The sequence below is a fragment of the Pteropus medius genome, unplaced genomic scaffold, assembly GCF_902729225.1.
Source record: "Pteropus medius unplaced genomic scaffold, Ma_sr-lr_union100, whole genome shotgun sequence".
In the NCBI taxonomy this organism is placed as follows: domain Eukaryota; kingdom Metazoa; phylum Chordata; class Mammalia; order Chiroptera; family Pteropodidae; genus Pteropus; species Pteropus medius.
Window position 1 is genome coordinate 497,549 of NW_024354501.1, and position 20,129 is coordinate 517,677.

Consider the following 20,129-nt stretch of genomic DNA (forward strand, 5'->3'; position numbering starts at 1 on the left):
CTCGCTCGCTATCATCACATATCCATCTATCCACCTTTCTATCTATCCATTCATCATCTGTCATCTATCTATCTATTATCTATCGTATATCCATCCATCATCTATTATCAATCAATCAATCAATCTGTCTACCTATCTATCATATATCTGTCTGTCTACGTGTCCCTTCACCCGTCCATCCATCCATCCATCTATCCATCCATCCATCCATCCATCTGATGATAATGGCATTGACCTCGGGTGCTGTGAGGGAGTCCAAAGTCACCCCAGGAAGACAGTCGCACCCGCCCACAGCTGCCGTCTCAGTCCACTCAGTGAGTGACCCCATCCTGCAGAATCGAGGTTGCCCAGCGGACGTGCTCAGAACGGGCTGCCCGTCTCTGGTGCCCCCGTCCCTTTGCACTGCTTGCTGTCGAGTGTCCCACCCTGTGACTATTTTTATTGCATGCGGACGATGCCCGGACGGTGCACGGGACGCTCGTGACACAGGCAGGTGGCAGTGGCTGGGTAGTCTGTCGCATGCGGCCGGTGGTGGTTTGGGGGGTCGTGGACTCTTCCGGATCTTAGTGGTCATCCAGGACCACCCCCCACCCCCGCTCTGCGCGCGGCGCCGGCCACGTCCACAGTGGAGGAGAGAGTCCAGGAAGGCTCCGTGGCGGGCACGTCACTCGAGGGTTCTTTGCAGAAAGACGGGATGGCCTGGGAAGGACGCGTAAGGTGGTGTGAACGTGAGAAGTGTCCACCGTGTGCAGCGGCAGGGCCACACGGACGGACCCAGACGTCCGGCAGGAGGCCGATCGGCTGCAGGGCTGGCGTGGACCGGCCTGGGGCATGGCTCGAGGGAGGACAGGGACAGCTTGAGAAGACCGGCCGTCCGCTCCGGCAGCGGCGAGCCTGGAACCAGCTGCGGCACCGGCCACCCTGGCAGGCGCTCTTGTTAGGGCCTCGCTGACCCAGAGTCGAGGCGTGGGAGGCCAGGGCACGAAGGGCTGGGGTGCAGCCCCCGGGGGACCAGGGGCCCGTCGGGGACGCCTCGGGCACAGGCACGCTCCCCTGTCCTGTCTCGGAGCCGCACCTAACACGAGGTGGGCTGGCCGTTCTGGGACGTGGCGGGGGCCTGGCTGGAGGCTGGGGTGAGCTCATGGGGGCCCCGCCAGGCGGGGAGGGGTGAAGGAGCCAAGGCGCCGGTCTGAATAAACATGTCACGTGTCTGGCGGGCTGAATCCACAGTGGGCATTTCCTTTATAAGCGTGCGGAGGCAGATGTAGCACGTAGATGAAGAGAAAAAGCTGAAAGAAAGAAAGAAAGAAAGAAAGAGAGAGAGAGAGAGAGAGAGAGAGCGAGCGAGAGAGAGAAGAAAGAATGAATAACTATATGCTGAATGAATTGACTTCATAAATGCTTTCCTTTGACTGATAAAACCTTCCTGCAGATAACCTACAATATTTAAAAGTAATGGGTTCCAACAGAGTCTGTTCCTGCACTGGGAGGCGTGCGTGCGTGTGCACATGTGTATGCGTGTGTGCGCGTGTGCACACATGTGTGCATGCGTGTGTGCGTGTTTTTCTCGGCCTTTATTCATTAGGCTCCTTCATGCCGCAGGACGCTCTGCAGCTGCATGTGCCTCTTGCTGTCAGCTGTCCTCGGTCAGCCAGGGAGGCCGAGTGGCACCTGGCACGGCCCAGCCGTGAACTCGTAGACGGGGGGATGGGGAGATTGTCACCGTCGGCACGTGTAGCGTGGCTCCCGGGACATGCCGCCGACGCAGACAGGAGCAGGTGTGACTCCCTCTGGGGTCCAGGGGCTTCGTCGTGGAAAGCAGAGGGGCAGAGTATACGTCTGGGCATCGTAATTCTTACCACGAGTTTGTTCCACGGGACATGCGGACCCTTTACTCCCGGGTCCTTGTCCCCTGGACACTGAGCCTCAGCCGTGCTAGTCGATCTATCCGCTCCCACCCTCATCTGGCCGGCCCGGGTTGGGGGATCCCCGAGAAGTGAGATCCCTGGAATGGCTCTGTGAAGCCAGCTGTGTGGACCCCCAACATTTGCTTCAGCTCTGGGAGGTCATCACGCGTGGTGACCAAGTTTCAGATGTTGTTCCTCTGGCTCCCGTCCTGCCAGATTGTCACAGGTTGTCACTCGTAGGCGGATTTGGTGATGGGCTCTAGGGGCTGGGTGGTGAGTTTCCGGATCTCTGCCGACTCCTGTCCCCTGCGGGTGCACAGGCAGAAGAACCACAGCTCTGGGGACGTCACACCCTGCACGCGTTACGTGACAACAGGTTCACCATTTTAAAGGGACCAAGAGAACCGTGGCCGGTTAAGTGACCAGCTGCTAATTATGTTGCCGGTTATAAATGATAGACTCTAATTCCGATGACACAGCAGCTCATTGATTGGCATCTTTGGATCTGGCACAATTCCAAACTCACAGGAACGGGAAAAATGTATCTATAAGTGGTGTCGTCAGCGACACAGGGGCTGAGCGGCTCCTACGAAGGAGTGGAAGACATAAAGGGCACTTAGTTATTGTTGTCACACTAAAAATAGTCTGGCTGTCCTCCACCGCGGGGCCAGTCACATATGGAAAACCTGCATTTTAATATCTAACATTTCTCACCAGATCAAGGAAATGTACAATTAACTTGATGCTTGACGCTCTAACCAGCCCCTTGGTGAATAGAGACCTTTTGCGACTTTGAATCACCATCTGGATGCCACAGAGAAGTTTGCTTTTGTCCGCAGCTCCGCCTCCTGACTCCTTGGCTCTCATTTGAATATGAATAGTGTCAGATGCTAAGTTTAAGTTCAGCGGGACCACACTGTCTGCTTGAAAGGATCGGGGACGCTCTGCCTTTGGAAGAATCCAGACGTTCCTGTTTATTTACCAACTTCCCAAGCAAAAGCTGGCGGTGTTCGGTGTTCGGTTTTCGTAACCGAAGTCCCCTTCAGACCCTGGTGGCACCACAGGCCACCCCCCTTCTCTTCCTGAGTTGTAAACCTCCCTGGTGTACACGTGATACGCACCCAAAGGGAGCAATCAGAAGCCTCTGTTTACATTTACCAGAAGCAGATATTAGAGGAATTTAAAAAAAAAATAAATAAATAAACGCAGCCATCAAGCCCCAGCTACGGGAAATGGGACGTAGGGGCGTGCCCGCCTGCCGCGAGACGCCGGATTTCTGCGCAGATGCACTGCATGATGCGACAGACCCTTAACGGAGCGATGCGAACGGCAAGCCACGTCGAGGTGCGCGCAGCGAGGACCCCGAAACACTCCGTCCGTTCCTACCCTGCTGGACAGCTCGCGGGCGTGGCGTTGGGGCGCCGCACATGTCGGGGGGTGGCTGCGCTTATTTACGGCATCGGGGCCTGGGCCGAGGCGACGGAGTGCTCCCGGGCGTCCTCGGACACCGCCTGGAGCCCGGGCTTCCTGGGCCCCGACCCGGCTGTCGACGCAGGGGGCGGTTTCGCGGGGACAGCGTGACGCGGTCTGCAGAGACGCGCTCTGGGCGCCGCCGGGAGCTCCGACGCGCGTGGGAAGGCCGTGTTCTCGCGCCCACCCGGCACAGACGTTTGTCCCGGCAGCCGTGGCGGGAGCTGTCTCTGCGCCCGAGTTCGGTGCACACTGCGGGCTTTCTAAACGCAGACCGCGAGGCGAGGGAGCCGGGGGTCTGGTGTGGTTTCACGTCGGNGGGAGGCTCGAGGGGGCGGTTGGACGCAGGACGAGCGAGAAAAGGCGCGTCCACGGCGGCCGGGGCCTGGGACGTCGCCCCCAGTGTCACGGCTGCCAGGAGCAGACGCGAACCTCTCGGGTCAGAGGCGAAGGATGCGGACGGCTCGTGGCCGGGGCCGGCTACGCGGCGCGAAGCACAGAGACCAGGGCAGCAAAGGGTCCTGCGCTGGACCGCGGCGGGGACCACGGCGGGGACCGCGGGCCTTGTCGCTCCCTTCCTGCAGCTCAGACCCCATCCCGGCTCCCGAGGTGACAGGGCGGCTCCATGGAGCCCCACGCAGACACGTCCATCCGGACACTTCTGCTGAAATCAGTGCCCTTTGGGAAAGAAGCGATCGAGGCAGCGTTTCCCAGCGACGCGGCGGGCGGTGTGGCTGCCACCGTGATGTGCGTGATGGCGATACCCCGGCAATGCCTGGGCGGGAACCAGGAACAGACGTGTGACCTCGGGGGCGAATGGACTGGCTGTCTAAAAATAGCACCTCTTCTGGGAGCCCGAGAGCGCTGACCCGTGCGGCGGCCCCGAGCCACGTGGCGTGTCTCCGCGGGGGGAAGACGCAGCTCCCGGTGCAGACGCGCCGGGTCCCGGTTTGAAACAAGGACCCGCCGCCTGTGCCCGATGACGCGGCAACGCCCTTCCTCCTGCTGAAGCGTCGCGTGTGTGTGTTTGTGTTTGTGTTCGCCTTGTCTGCTCTCTTGAAGGGATTCAGGGAGAAATAATCCTAAGTGGCATGTGGGTCCGGCAAATGTAATTATACGGGTTTTATGAGCCACGTGGCCCAAGAGGTGACCATTGGTATCTCGGGACGTAGAGTTCTTCACCCCACGGTCATCGGCAGGCTCCGTGCTCGAACGGGGACGGACACAGAGGCCTGATGAGCACCCTCCGGGCAGGGCGTGGACAGCCGCTCACAGGCGGCCAGGCGAAAGGCGCCCCCAGCTGGTAGAACACCTCTCAGACGTGGCAGCAGCGAGGGTGACTTCCTGGGCCTCCCTGGCACAGGCGATGTGGCTGTTCCTCACACACCGTTCCTGGAGCATCTTCGGAGGGTGACACATTTGGGAGCGTGTGAAAACATCCATTGTAGGTTTTATTTTCTCCTGGTGACCTAGGCTTTGCGAGGTTCTGAACCAATGATCATAGCTGGAATGGATATAAATTTCCCAAACGGTCTGGTGTCTTCAGTAAGTACGATTCAGATAGATACTCACTTGACAAGCACGTAGCAGAAGGTCGTCGCTAAGGGGCGGGTGACGTCGGGACAGCTCTTCCCATACGGAGTTGAGCCGCCTGTCCGGTCATCTCGTATTTTCTTCTGAAGTCTGGGGTTGGACTCCGCCTGCTCCGGGTGGGCGACGGCTCCGTGGGGGGCGGCCAGGTTGTCTGGCAGCTCCCCTCTGTCACCTGTCGTTCGAGGGGACCTCAGTGCCAACGCTCCCAGCCCTTGTGCAGCTCCTGCGGACTCACGGCCGGTTCTGGAAATAGGCCCCAGGGAGCCCGGTGCCTGGAGGGCGCTGGATGGAGGGCGGGGAGCTTGGCATGCGCCCCGTTTGCGGTTTGCAGAGCACGTGGGTAGCCGGCGGCCCAGGGCGGGGACAGAGTCGGGGTCAAATGGTAACAAGTTTTTTGTAGACGTACTGAGCGTGGTCGTGAGCGGGGCGCCTGGGCGGAAGGGGTCTGTGGGCAGCTGTGTCCGCCTGTGGCATCTCAGGACAGCACCACAGGCCGGGGCCACGGTGGAGGAGCGAAGACGGGGAGGCCGGAGTGAGGGGTGGCAGGGCAGGGCTCCCCCCGCTGGGTGGCCGGCGCCCAGTCGGGGACACTGAGCCGCTGTCCCTACAAGCCGCCGGGGGCCGCCCAGTGACAGTGACGGTAGACCGTGGAGGGGGCCGCGGAGAAGGGGGCCTTTGTACTGCGGGGTCCACTGACTGTACGACGCGGTGGCCCCCAGTTTTACATGGGGGGTGAGCCCTGGGCCCTGGTTTCCGTCTGCGTTAGCATCACAGCCATTTTGCAAATTCCTGTTTGATTTTCGCTCTCACGGCAGAGAAACACGTGTTGCCCAAAGCCTAGCGACCTGCGCCATTCCGGGGACGCTTGTCTGAGACCTGCTTCGGCTGGCGTCGAGGGCCCTGGGGCCCGTTTCCCCCGCAGGGGGTGAGCTCGGTGACATCGTGGGCTGGGCGTCCACCCCAAACACAGGAGCCTTCCCCTTCGGGGGCTGGGTGGCCGGCCCTGCTCTGGGTGGGCGGCGTGGGGGACAGGGACCCTCCCAGACGCCTGTGTGAGCCGAGCCCTGCGTCCGGCCCGTGAGCTCCGTGAAGCGTGGAGTGCGTTTCGAGACGCGCGTCCCATTTTTCTCACGAGAGGTTGCCGAGGCCAGGTAACTCTCCCGGGGAGGGAGCCCGTCACCTCGGAGGCTCCCTGCCCCTCGCCCCGCGAACCGGCCCCTGCCGGCACGGTCGGCCGAGGGCTCCACGGCTTGGGTTAAATTCTCGGTGTTTTCTGCTACTGCGTTTTTTCCGGCCCTTTGTATGTAGGTCAGTACAATTATTTTGCTTTTCAAACCTATCGGACGTCAGAAAAATATCCGAGTACCTTTTTATACGTGAAAAAAGTATTTTCAAAATCACGTCGACCCCGTGTGGTTTCTCAGGTTGGTTTGGGGAACTTGTGGCTATCTGCGTCGGCCCTTCTGGATTTCATGCAGAGGCGACCGGTTCATCTTCCCGAGACGTTTAGGTGGATGAATCAAACACGCAGACCGTGAGGCTCTGGGCGGGCGCAGTGGCCATAAGACCAGGAAACCTCGGTGGCCTTTCTCCCAGCCACACGCCGGCGTCCGCCCCCGCCAGACCCAGACTCGGCGGACGTCCCTGAGGTCGATCCGCATGGCCGTGTGCTTAGTGGCTTCTCATGCCGTGCCGTCCACCCGCTCATGCTGAACAGCAAGGCCCACGGACGGTGCTTTCCTGTCCCCTGAGCCCCGGACCCGGGAGGAAGGGCCAGGTCCTGGGGCCTGCAGTCTACGCCACCAGCCGCGGGGCTGCATGGGCCGACTGCGTGCCCGCCAGCCTGGGGTCGATGGGTTCATTCACACATGGTGGTTTGGGGGAGAGAAAGACCTGAGTTGTCTTGAAAGAATTTGCGCTGTTCTCGGAGACGGGGCGGTCCCAGGGCGGCGCCCTCAGGAGACAGGTGTCTTGTTTTTGATCGGCTGGGGGCAGGGTCCTGAAAGTTCATGAGACAGCAGGACGGGGTGGCGTCGGCCGGCTGCTGTTTCTCGGGCGGCTGCCTAGAGCTTGGTCCGGAGCCCCCGCCTCATTCAGGATGTGGGCGTCTGGGGTTAGCTGGCCGCAGCTGCATCTGGGCTCGCTCTGTCGCTTTCAGTCTCTGGCTTGCCTTCCTTTAATTTAGGACAGGGCAGAATTTACCTCCTGTCACTAAGCACTTCAGGGCGTGTGGCAGGCAGACCCCCAGGTAGAGCAGGTGGGCTTGGGACACAGAAATAGCCTGCCCACCTTTGCCTGGAGGCAAACTTGACGCCTGGGTGTGTTTGATTCAAAGCTCCTTCTCTACCCCACCAAAAGGTGAGCTATTTAAAGGTACAAGTGATGTGCTCCTTAGCACCCAGCAGGGTTCTTGGCCTGAAGCAGGAGGCAGGCGGAGAGGGGTTTGGGGAAAGGGAGGCCGTGCTTTCTCACGAAAGGTCACCAAACAGACTCGACACCGGGGAACCTCAACACCATCGCTGTCTGGGTGCAATTTTTAGGCCGTTTGAAGGGACGGATTAAAATTCTCTAAATACGAGTCGTTAACCAAAGTGCCCAAATCCCCCCAGCCTAATCTCGATGGCAGAAATGCCTTCGAAGAAGGACGCCCCGGGCCGTAGGGCTTACGTAAGCTTCTCCCCGCCTGAGAGCAATCTACCTGCCAGGCTCTGTGTCCCCGGCGTGCTGAGCCAGATGCGAATGCAGGTGTCCTGCGGCGTCCCAGCTGCAGTTAAATATTTCAATTTGGTTTGGAGATTGCGTTTCTTTCTCGGGGTTAGTAAATTTTTTCTTCATTTCCTGCGCTGAGGAAATCTAGGCAATTACTTAATTGCAGAATAATGAGCAATATTTCCACTTTCAAATACGTATTCTCGTCATTTCAATGCGGCAAACGCCAGATTTCCACAAGCAGGAAGAGCTTTTGTTGTGCATCTCTTACTGCGACTTCTTCGAGCGGCTCGGATTTTACGCCTAAAGATTTTTCTTTTGTTAATTTTGTTACTGCTGCTGTACATCTATCCCCGGGAGGTTTTGAAAGGACAGCCACCTATATATAAACGCTTGGCACCTGAGTGACTCACATTCAAGAATGCCTGCTCCCAGCCCCCAGCAGTGGGGCTTCTCCTAGCCCTGAGATTCTGTCCTGGCCGCCATCGTCCCTTCCTGCCCCAGCCGCTGCTACCTGGGCCCACTGGCTCCAGACCAGGGGACCTTGGGCTGGGCTGGTGGCTTACCCAGAACCTCTGGCTCCTGACTTTTATTAATTTATTTTTTTATTTTTTAGGCGAGGCAACCCTTGGCTGACCTCACAGATTGCAAGGACCCCGTCAGCTTACTATCCCTTATTTTTCTATTTTTTTATGCCTACAGCACCTGGTCTTCCTAGGCGGTCTCCCATCCAAGTACTAACCAGGCCCGACCCTGCTTAGCTTCCAAGATCAGATGAGATCGGGCTTGTTCAGGGTGGCGTGGCTGTAGACTCTGGCTTCTGACTTTTGCCTGAAATGGACTTTTGTAATCTGGGGTAAAACCGCACAACCTGTGCGCCATATTTTTTTCAATGAGAAAGCATTATGCAAATTATAAGCACATGACTGACTTACAAGCTCGTGGAGCTCCACCCACTAGCGTTTGCTCTACTTTGTGGGGAGACAGGTGAGGCTGGAAGGGAGCCTGGGTGAACTTCAGTGAGTTGTACTGAAAGATTTTGACACACACACCCCCCGAGGGGAGGGGGTCACGACTCCATTAGATTATCAAAGAGCTTTATGAGCCCTGAAAACAAGCCCAGAGCAATAAACGGCCCTTTAATTGAATGATTTTGCTTGTAAGAGGGACTCTGATTTAAATACAACGCTTGCTTCAGTGTTTCTTCAAGCTGCTCCTAAGTTTGTGAACGCATTTTATATGAGAGAGATGGGAGGAGGAGAGAGAGAGACAGAGAGAGAAGACATGTTATCTCGTCTAATGATTTTGACAAGCTGTCACAGTTCAAACCAACTGTAATTTAATAACTCACGTTCACGCATCGCCCTAATTCTGAGCTCTCAGTGGACTGGAGAATTCTGGGTGAGGCTACACTCGGGGTTCCCTCCCCTATGCCTGACCGCTGTCGCCTGAGCGCCATACCCCAGGGCTATTGGGTTCTGTCACAGTACAGGCTAGAGAAGCTGGAGGTTTTCCCCGTGTGGACAGCTGTGTCCCACACCAGTGAACCTGGTACAGCAGAGACCTGGAGGGTCTCGGCCTGTGTCCTGGGTCTGGGCCATACACACACACACCTCAGGCAGTTTGTGACCCCCAGTGGAACAGCAGCACGTCCCACCGCTGGACAGGTGGCTGAGGTGGCTGCTCTCCCTAAGCCTCCCCAGCCTTCCCGGGCGAGGATCTAGGGGTTGCCCTGCTGAGCAAACGGAGCAGCAGAGGGGGCCGGGGTGCTGGCAGCTGAGAGGACGGGCCAGGAGGTCAGCGCCCTCCGTTAGGGCTTCCCAGCTGTGCATTAACAGCCCCGCTTCAAGGCTGGGTGTGCACCAGGAGCCAAGTGTCCTTGTGGTGCCCAGGGCCTCTGAGATGCCCGGTGACACCTGGGTGTGGGTCAGAATGTGTGCACACACAGAGTGTCCATTAATTCACTTGGAGGAGGGATAGCTTATAAGCGCTGGAGGTACTGCAGATGTCACCTCGCCCAAAGTGCAGCAGGAGCTTTGTGGGTCTGGGTTTCATGCTGGTCTGAAGGCTAGAGTGTTCTCCCTACAATTGGGGGGGCCCGCCCCCCAGCAGAGGGGAGTCTGTGCCCCCTGCACACAGAGCCTTGTCACCACCCCCTCACTGGCAGCGGCTCTTCCTGTAAACCCTGACCTGTGCCGCAGCTCTTTCTGCCAACCCACTCTGTCCGGATGAGCTGGTAAATGCCAGGGGACACCTGTCTCTTCCCGGTGTGTGCCCACTCTCCCCGGCGGGTTCCCAGCATGAGCGAGTGCACTGGGAAGGTCTGCTGGTCCACACACCCTACCCCTCGCCCCGCCCCCCACGCCCTCCCACGCCTGCAAACCTCCCACTCCATGCCATGCCCACCACCCAAACTCAGGCCCCGCCTCCTTCATGCCATGCACCCACAGGCCTCACCTCAAGTGCTATCGCCCACCTGGCCCTCCTCCCACTCCTGCCCTCCCCATGCCCCTCCCACTCATCTACACCCAAACTATGCTTCAAGGCCTCTCCACGCCCACCACAGGCCCTGCCCCCTTGCCACGCCCATCAGCACAGGAAACGCTGCATCCTCCCGTGAGTTTTCATGCCCCGACCTGAACCAAGGCCTGTCTCCAGTGCCACCTGCCCTGTGGGACCCCTTCGTTGGTGGCGGGGAGAGGGGGGCTCACACAGGTAACACCGGGCACGGAGCTCTGCCCACGTAAGGGCCTATGCTTCCTCTCACCCACTCAGACCTCCATAAACGCTCCCCAGCCCGTTTGAATTTTCTCGCTTCCCCCCTTCTGGTTTTCAGGAGCCTTCGAGCTGAAAACTTACTTCGTTCATAGTTGCGGCGTACTGTCGGCTTCGCCGCGCAGGGGCGCTCCTGGTCACGTCGGTGGCCTCGTGCTCCAACACTCTCGAGCAACGACAACAGGGTGGTTGGGTCAGCAAGCGCCAGGATCGGTCCCGAGACACCGCACGAGTACCGGGTGGGCGTCAGACCAGTGTCTGGACGAGTTTGCAGCCGGCTCCCCGCCCGCCCTCGCTGCCCAGCAGCCAGGGGGTTCGCAGCACGACCTGCGCGTGGTGACGTCCGACCCCCGTGCGCAGGGCCTGATTTTTCTGGCTAGAGCGTCTACCTACTCGCCTTTGGGTTTTCACCTAGGATTCTTCCATGGTGGGGTTCGGAGTGTCCCCCGAGTATGACCAAATTTTCAGACTTGATCATACCAGACCTGACGAGTGATTGCCAGAAAGAATCAAAATTAAAAAGTAGAACTCCCATCCTCAGCCTTTGCTACGTCTTTTGTTCCATTTTCTTATTACACAAACTACTTTGCAAAAACCAGAAAGTCGGGGAGCGTGCCCAGATGTTCGCTCATTCCGCTGGCAGGCCTGTGGGTTTGCACGGGTGGGGAGGGTGTCTCCTCCCACACCTGGCTGCAGCTCCAGGCTGCCGTTCCCCGTGCACGAACGTGTGTGTCATCATGCGGAGGTGATGATATAGCCCGGTCAGTGTAGAACTCTGGAAGCAAAAGAAAATGTGGTGGACGACGAGGCACGGAGGTCATGTGCGTCCAGCGGGTGTTTGTGGACCGTCTGTGTTTACAGCCTGGCGGGGAGGGAGGTGGCGTAGGCTGCAGAGAGAGCGTCGGCTCACTGGTCTGACCTGGGAGCTTAAGGCATGTGGCCGCCTGGCAGCAGCTGCATAACCTAGGAGAACTCTCGGAGGGACACTCGACCTCCCTGCCAACGACCCCATGCCTTTTTATCCTTCGCCTTTATTTCTGTGTGATATTTAAAATGCCGATTTGTCTTCCCTAAATAAACGGGGTTTATAGCCACGACACACGCCTTTTCAAGCCGGTGTCTGCATTTACGAGGAAGCAGCCCCCGCTTCCTCTCCTGCAGGAAACTGCCCACTCCTCCGGGGTCCGGCCTGGACCCGGCCCGCGTGGAGGAGGCGGGCGTGGAGGCGCGGAGCCTGAGGCTGGGCGCCGACTAATTCCTTTCTGTTCTTTTTTCCCCCAGGATTATACCTTAACCATGTATTTTCAACAATATTGGAGAGATAAAAGACTCGCCTATTCTGGGATCCCGCTCAACCTCACGCTGGACAATCGAGTGGCCGACCAGCTATGGGTGCCCGACACCTATTTCTTAAATGACAAGAAATCATTTGTTCACGGAGTGACGGTGAAAAACCGCATGATACGGCTTCACCCCGATGGGACCGTGCTGTACGGGCTCAGGTCTGTCCTCACCCCGGCTGCGTGGTGCGCTGGCCTCACGCCTGTCACTTGAGGCGCTGACGGTCTGGGGGAGGCCACGTCCTCGGGTTAAGTAGGAGGCAGCCATGAGACACGGAGCTTTGCAGAAAAAGCAATCGTGTAAGGTTGGGGGCATTACTGTTCCTATAAATAGGCCTCCAGCAAGGGACGGCCTCGCCGGATTGATTAGGTATAATCGAGCTGTCATATTCCCACAGGACGGGCCTCCCGTGTTAGAACATGCGGGCCCGTGTAACTTTGCCCTGACGCTGCCGAGGCTTTCCAGAAAGTTCGCCCGAAGCCGTTTGCAGAGCTGGAAAGCAGCGTCTGGCTCTGCCAATGGAGGGCATGGCCGCCACAGAGCCTTATGCGGTGGTGCCAGCGACATTTATGGGGATGGTGAAATGTGAGGCTTCCCGATGGGAACTCTCACTGGGCCTCCTGATGAAATCACGTGAACCGGGGAGCAAACTGGCTGTCTGGAACCCCAGGAGGCCCTGGGCTTCCCTGGTTCCCGTGGAAACCACCAGGCCTTCCCATGATGCTCGCCGCTGGTGGCTGATGTTGTGAATGTCGCCCTCTTGCTAATGGCGCATTCGTCCCTCCAGTGGCCTTTGCCCCGATTTCAGGTTCGTTTAGTTTCAGAGTCATTTTGTGTATATCTGTCTTGATCAGCAGACCTAAAAGTGTCCATCTAGGGGCTGCCCAGGTCCCCGGTGGGACACGCTTGGGTATCTTAGAGGAAGGACTCACCCCCATGCCATGAGCCACGGCCTTAGCCCGAGACCCGAGCAGATGTCTGCGAAATCGCAGCAGTAGACACTCGAATCCTCGCTGAGACTCTCGGCGCCTCAAGACGAGCGAAGGGAATCTTCTAACATCGCCTGAAGTAGAAAACGTTGAGCGACTTTCTGCGAGTCAAAGTTCTAGCAAAAATCAGAGTTTTTTAACCGCGAGAGAAGCAGCGGCACGTGCCAAGCACGCCGGGGGTACCTGGGAAGAGTCTAGGCCGGTGTTTCTCTGGGACGTCGTCGGCATTTTATAGTTTGTCCAGAAATGAGAAGTGTGGTTAGGAAGTTCTGGAGGTTCTGACAAGGACATCGATTGTGCAAAAAATTCTCCAGAAACCACGGGAGTGTAATTGAGAGGACATGTTCTCCATTTACCTGCCTTCCCCCCAAAAAATCGAGAGAAGAGTGTGGGTGTGTGCACGTGTGCACGTATATGTGTGCATGTGCGTGCACATGTGTGTTTATGTGTATTCGCATGCGTGTTTGTGTGCGCATATGTTCACAGGTGTGACTGTGCACGTGCGCTCACATGTGTGTGCGCACAAGTGCTCGCACGTGTGTGCATGCGTGTACACGCATGTGCACAGCATGTGTGCACATGTGTGTGCATGCTCGCATGTACATGAGCTTGTATGTGTGCATGTGTGTGTGCGTGTTTGCATGTGTGAGTTGTGCATGTGTGCATGCATATGTGTGCATGTGTGTGCCTGTGAGTGTGTGTTAGTGCGTGTGCATGCGTATGTGTGTGCTTTCGCCATGAGTGTGTACGTAATGTGTATGTGTATATGTGTCGCGGATGTATGTGTGTGCATGCATGTGTGTGAGGAGTGTGTGTGTGTGAGAGTGTGTGTAATGCAAGGATATTATGCGCGTGCAACAGCGAAATTAATATGTGTCGCGTACATGTAATGGCGAAATTAATGTGTAATACATGTGCGTGAGAAATTGTGTAATAGCCACACATATACACAGCAAAGGTGTGATATGTATATACCGCATGTCTTCCGTATAGATGTGTGTGCATGCAATTAATGTGAAATTAATAATAATAAAATTACGAGTAATGTGAAGTATTAATGTCTTGATGCATATCGCGTCTGGAAGGTAATATTAATAAATGTGTGCGTGTCGCATAACCGCATTACGCAATGAGAGGAGGTAGCCGTATGCGTGCATATCGTGAGAAATTATTAATAATGTGAGGTAATGTGTGTCTGGATAATAATGTCGTGATACGAGTATGCGCCAGAGTAATAATGCTCGCGTGCCGCATGTCGTGAAAGTGTATGCGTACATGTCGCGTGCGCGGAAGTAATAATATGGCATAATGCATATGCGTCACGGATAATATTAATAAATGCACAGTGTATGAAGAGTAATAATGTCGTGTTACATATGTCGTGAGAGTGTAATATAAAGTACATGTCACGTCTGGGAGTAATATTAATAATATTACGTGATAAATGCGCGAATTGGCATAACCAGTGTATAATATGAGGAGTGTGTGTGTGAAAAATGTCTTGGCGGATGTGTCACGTGCAGGTGATGTGAAATTAATAATGTACGTGCATGTGCGTCTGCGGTAGTAATGTGAGGAGGTGTGTGTGTCACCGGATGTGGCTATGCGTGCAGATGTGTGCTTGATGTGTGTGTCGCGTGCGTAATGTCATGGCGAGAAGTACCTGTGAGTGTGTATAGTGAGTGTGTGTGTGTGTATTACATGCCGTGAGTGTGGTAATGTCGTGCATGTGCGTGCGGGCGTGCGTGGCAGGGAAGCGAATATCCATGCAAGTTCAGCCGGGCCCTCTGGGTTTGTAAACGGAACCTGCTTCTTGGGCTCTTTCCGTTTTCACTTTCAGGTTCTTTGTTTTCTGACCAAAGAGAGAGCGTGTCAGTTTCTCCGTGCAAAGCAGAGCTTTAAATTAACCCCGTGAGGACCGTGTCTTAGTGACCCCCTGCGGGGCGTGCTTGGGGCAGGCGGGGACGCCCTGGGGGTCTTGGACATGGAGGGTTCGGGCCGAGACCGGCCACGCGGCCTCCTCCCCTCTGCACACTCCTCGCGTCCCACGCTGGCCGCTTACGCCCGGTCCCCGCATCCTCCGCGTCACGTTTTGCTCAGCGAGTGATTACGGGGCGCTGGCCGTGGCCTCGGGCGCTGTTCCAGGCGGGCGTGGGGGCAGCCGTGGCGGCATTCGGCCCTGCTCTCCCGGGCTCGCCCGAGGAAGAGCCCAGGGCCTGCTGGTCAGCGAACGGGTGGCCGCCCAGGTGTCACGAAAACACAGAAATGGTGTTGAGGCGAGGACAGAGCCAGGGCCGAGGCCCGTCCACTGGGGCAGGCTCCGGGAGGCCCGCCGAGGACGCCGTGACCTCCGCCCTCTCCGGCACTCACGGCGAGTCTGGGACCTGGACACGTGTGGACAGCAACCGTGCGCACGGCCCTGGCCGTCTGCCTCTGGGGGGACCCCTGTCCCTTGTCCTGTGCCCCAGCTACAAATGGACATTTCCGGCGCACGCCTGGGCAGCTGGGGATGTGCCGTCCCCACAGCCGCCTCTTCAGCCTGCATTTGACGACACGGAGAGTCCGCCCTCGTCATTCTCTGTGACTGGTCTGTGACTGGTGGAAAGCTCACATGGAAGGGCTGACACCAAGGATCGCCCCCTGCATGCTGACAGCCACGGGTCTCCGTGCCGCGGGTGTCCTCACTCAGCGTGCAGGCAGGGGACACATGGGGACAGTTGTGGACGGTGTCCAGAGGTGGCCGCTCTCTCCCCGTGGGATGCTGAACTTGCTGGGCACGAGGCTCCCTGACGCACGTCAAGTCTATTCCTTGAGTCTTCATGCCTTCGGCTCTTACATGCGTCTGTGGAAGCCCGTGACCGCGGGAGCAGGACCGGCCACTGAGCTCTGTCCCGTCCCCTTGCATGACAGAGTGCTGCCGTGGTGCTCGCCGCAGCGGGGCGAGCACGATGCTGGCTGTGTCCCTTTACGCCTCGCATTTCCAGCCCGTCGTGTGTCCAGTGAGATCACACGCACTCACGCGAGCTCTGCACGCTCTCCGTGCCGTGAAGGTCAGAGGGCCGCTGACCGCGGGGGCAGGACAGATGCTGAGGGTCAGAGCTCCCTGCGAACCCCTTTCTCTGCCCTGATCACCCAGACCCGATGAGATGCCATGAGGCGTTTTGTGGGGCTTAGAGTGGAGCGTTGCTTTCCTCGGGGAATCCGGCCCTCGTCCTGCTGGTGTCACGCGGTGTGTCTCATCGGGCCGCCCCGGAGAGGCCCCCGCCGGGGTCGGCCCTCGCCGCCGGGGCCGCGGCTCCCGCCCGGCGCTAAGCCCTGCCCTGGCTCTGTGTTTCAGGATCACCACCACGGCCGCGTGCATGATGGACCTGAGGAGGTATCCGCTGGACGAGCAGAACTGCACCCTGGAAATCGAAAGCTGTGGGTATCTGGGCCGCTTCCCTCCCCCGCTTGGGTTCTGGCCCCTTGTCTCCCCCGGGTCAGCTTTCATCCAGGCGTGTGCGGCTGCCTCGGCACCGTCTGTAATTATCTTAAAGATTGGGGGTCGAATCTTGCACTCTGCACGGAGTCGGCGTGGGGAGCTCCCCATCCTAACCCGAGTGAGAGTGTTCGCTTCCCCGAAATGTAAGGTGGCCAGCGCTCCCCACCCGGTCCCTTCAGTGGGAGGCGGGTCCTGCGCTCAGCTCACCGCGGCCCCGGCCCACGGACGTGGGCCTCGCTCTCCATCGGCTTCCCAAGCAGCGCGTCCACTTCTCGGCAGCCCCCTCCCCGGCAGCCCCCTCCCATCCGCAGCGAATTCCGACGCCTTGTTGACAACTCGGTGCCGAGAGCCGTGCGAGGGGCCGCGGCTGCTTCTGTGTTGCCTGGCGCACGGCGTGGCTGCCGTCCTGGCCGTTGTCACGTATCCCGGCCCCTTAGACCGGTTCGCCCTCGGTCCCGCCTGCACCCGGCTTGTCGGTGTTTGCGTGGACGGTCTTCGTGGATGGCCAGGGGCGACTTTGCCGCGTCTCTCGATGCGTTTGTGCGGGAGAGCGCGTTTCTCCCGGGAACCTCTGGGAGTGGCCGGGGAGCAGGCGCGGGGCAGCGCCAGGCGGACGTGACGCGGGGACGGTGCTGTCCACCCCTGGCGTCCCCGTGAGGAGTTCGGCCGCGTTTTGCTGCTCGCAGTGGGAAGCGTGAGGGTTTCCGGCCGCGGGGGCAATTGGTGAGGTGTGCGCTGTGCTCACCAGTGCCACAGGGGTGACAGGGGTGTGCCCAGCCCGATCCAGGGAGGACACACGGCAGGCAGGGCGGGGGAGATGACATTGGCCACGGGGAGCAGGCGTCCCGCCGCCGTGGCCTGTGTGTCCACTGTCACGCGTTCAGTGTCATGCTGACCACTGACCACGTGCAGATCAAAACGTCCGTCACACTGAGAGGGTGTCTTTCTCCGTGGTGATTTTACTCGGCCTCCCCGAGAGGGGGACCCTAATCCTTCAGAGCACGCCCGGGGGCTCCGGGTGACCCCGACCTCACGGCCCCTGTGCTCGTCCTCGGGAAGCCCCGAGCGTGAGGATGTGCCGCAGCCCAGTTTGGAGCTGTGACCGTCCGACGCGCACACTCGCCCCGGTGGCCGCTGTGCGCACATGTGCAGGCTGAGGGCGGCCAACCCGGTCAGGCTGGGCACCTGCCGCAGCCACCCAGAGCCCCAAGGGGAGGCGTCATCCGCCCCGGGACCGTCCGAGGTCTCGGATGTCGATTTCGCCCGGTGTCCAGTCCTGCCCTCCCCCAACGCCTCGTGCCGGGCGCGCGTTCCGTTGTCCTCAGGGCCGTTGCGGTCACCGCGGTCCTTACGTGTTTCAGATTCGTGTCTGTGCAGCGCCGGGCCACGCAGACAGAGCCCGAGTCAGAACCCGCGCCTCCCGCCCCCCACGGTCCCTGAGCTTCTCTGCTTTGCAGCACCAGCCGGGTCCGAAGCGGATCACAGAGGGGACACTCGGACCCTCGCGTCGGTTCCCTGCTGACCCTTCGCGCGGACCTTCGGCGCGTCGGACACCCCCCCCTGGGCGGGGGACGGGCCGCCCACTCCGTGGCGCGGGCGGCGCCCCTCGGGCCCCGTGTGCAGACGCAATGACAAGGCGTCCGCTCTCCATGTCCCCGCGTCTCTCTCCCGGCAGATGGCTACACCACGGACGACATCGAATTCTACTGGCGCGGCGGTGACAAGGCTGTCACCGGGGTGGAGAGGATCGAGCTCCCGCAGTTCTCCATCGTGGAGCACCGCCTGGTCTCGAGGAACGTCGTCTTCGCCACAGGTGAGGCCCGCGCCTGCACACGCGCCCCGCGTCACCGCCTGGGCCCCCGCGTCACCGCCTGGGCCCCGCGTCACTGCCTGGGCCGCGTGGTGTCCCCACGCCCTGCCACCGCCCCTCAGCGCCGGGGCCCCGAAGGAGTGCCATCGTCGGAGGACCCCCGTCCTCTGTCTCATGGGGGTTTGATGGGTGGAAAGGTCGTCTGGCAACGAGACGCTCCCTGGGGCTGGTGACAGCAAAGTTAAGGGACGGGGGGGTGAATTAACGCAACCACGTTTCGTAACCCGAGCAGCTCTCCTGGGTTGACAGAGGCCACTGATGGCCCCGGGGGCAGGAAGGAAGGTGACAGGGGACACAGGGGGGGCGGGTGCCGTTCTCTCAGAAGTCACAGGCCTTCTCCCCACTCTGGGCTGGCCAGCCGCCTCGTGGTGCAGAGCTTGGGGCCACCCGCCGTCAGCCATGCCCCTTCAGAAACCATCACCTGCTCCCGGTGTGGTCCGGTCACGCTGGCCGGCCTGGGTTTCAGCGCCATCTCTGCTTCACCTGTCCGGGCTGAGGATTTATTAAGCTGGGACCACGGGCATCGCCGAGCTGTGCACCGTCACAGGGATAACAAGCAGAGGGACTTTGTGAACCGTCAGGCGTAGCAGAGACCGTACGCTCAGCGAAGTGGGGGCCCGGGCTCCCCGCCCCTCCCCTCCCCGCCTCGGCAGCCGCCAGCGGGGCCATAGCCCCAGGTCCTGCTCCCGGGCAGGGCCCAGACCTCCCTCTGACTCTGACACTTGCTAGCGGTGTGCCCTGTGGCGAGTCACAACCTCCCCGAGAGACAGAGACGGCAGCGACGTGTGTTCGGAGGTCCCCGAGAGGGTTGCACGAGGGGCGTAAGTGCACAGCTGGGCCGCGGCCCGGCCCGGGAGCATCGGCCATCGTCAGCCCCGCCCATCGGCCGTCGTCGGAGAGGGGCACCTGGCTGTTTTCACCAGGCGACTATTCACCCCCAGTCGAAGGCTCGTTTTCCCAGAAGCGACGCTTCATCAGCCCCTGGCATGGTCCTCGCGTGTTTAAGGCGCTAAAGTATCCCGTGCGGGAAGAAAACGCGCGTGAAACTTCTCGGCGCCTGGCGGGGCTGGGACACGTACGCGTTTGTCCGGGGAGACGAAGCCGGGGTCCGTCTACGTCCCGAAGACAAAGAGCAGTGACTGAGTCAGTTCATGTCGACGGATGATTCGGTTCCTACCGCGAGTCAGCGACCGGGGTTTGGGGAAAAAAACGTTTCAGCCTTTTTACAGAGCGAAAGAAAATGAAAAAGACCTTGTGACTCGCTCTAACTCGCGCCCGTCTGGCGGAGTATACGTTAGAATTTACGGCCACAGGCGAGCCCTGTGGCCACTCGCCGATGTCCCTTGGAGGCTGGGAGTTGACAGACTAATGAGTCCAAGTTAAAGCATAGGAGATGAATGACGGTGACAAAGCTGGAAAAGGCAGAGCCGTCCCCACGGTTCCTGGCGAGTCGGACCCTCGACGTGTATTTTCGATGAAGATTTTAACGAGTCCTTCTTCAAAGCTTTACTGAAACGATCATGTCGCACTTCTACCTGTTCACGTCGCAAGGGTTTCTGCAAGACGCGGAGGTGGCTGGGGCGACAGTGTCGTGTTGCCCGTGCGCAGCGGCTGTGTCATGCCCAGCGTCACACGCCCGTGCCGAGGGCCCCGCGTTTTCCACGAGCGATGCTTTCACACAAGTTTCCGCAAACGCGCGTTGGACCCGGAGCGGCTTAATCCCGCTTCGATGGGGATTTTTATTAACGTGCACGTTTACAGAAAAGTACTTAACATAGAAATGCGGAGCCGAGGGAAATATCAGAAGGGGACCCGTCGGGGGCATCAGGTGAAAAGTGGAATGAATGTTGCTGGCGGTCCAGGCCCCCCGCCCCCCGATTTCCTCCCCCATCCTTCCCAAAGGGGGCCGCTGCCTCGTCTATTGGGTTTGGAGTCGGGGTATTTGGCGGTGCTTCCCTAGCTGAGCTCCATGGCGCGAGCCCCTCCCACGTCGT

General features: G+C 59.1%; 1 protein-coding gene and 1 non-coding gene across 2 annotated transcripts in view; one reads left to right on the plus strand and one right to left on the minus strand.

Annotated features, from left to right (window-relative positions):
* GABRB3 (gamma-aminobutyric acid type A receptor subunit beta3) overlaps positions 1-20,129 on the plus strand; it is an 81,782-nt gene that overhangs the window by 47,875 nt on the left and 13,778 nt on the right. Inside the window, exons 2-4 of the mRNA XM_039853406.1 lie at positions 11,736-11,956; positions 16,122-16,204; positions 17,941-18,078. Coding sequence (XP_039709340.1) covers positions 11,736-11,956; positions 16,122-16,204; positions 17,941-18,078 — 442 coding nt within the window. The remainder of the gene's footprint in view (positions 1-11,735; positions 11,957-16,121; positions 16,205-17,940; positions 18,079-20,129) is intronic.
* LOC120595376 (5S ribosomal RNA) lies at positions 8,373-8,491 on the minus strand. The gene has a single exon (XR_005650804.1). It is a non-coding gene; the product is annotated as a 5S ribosomal RNA (ribosomal RNA).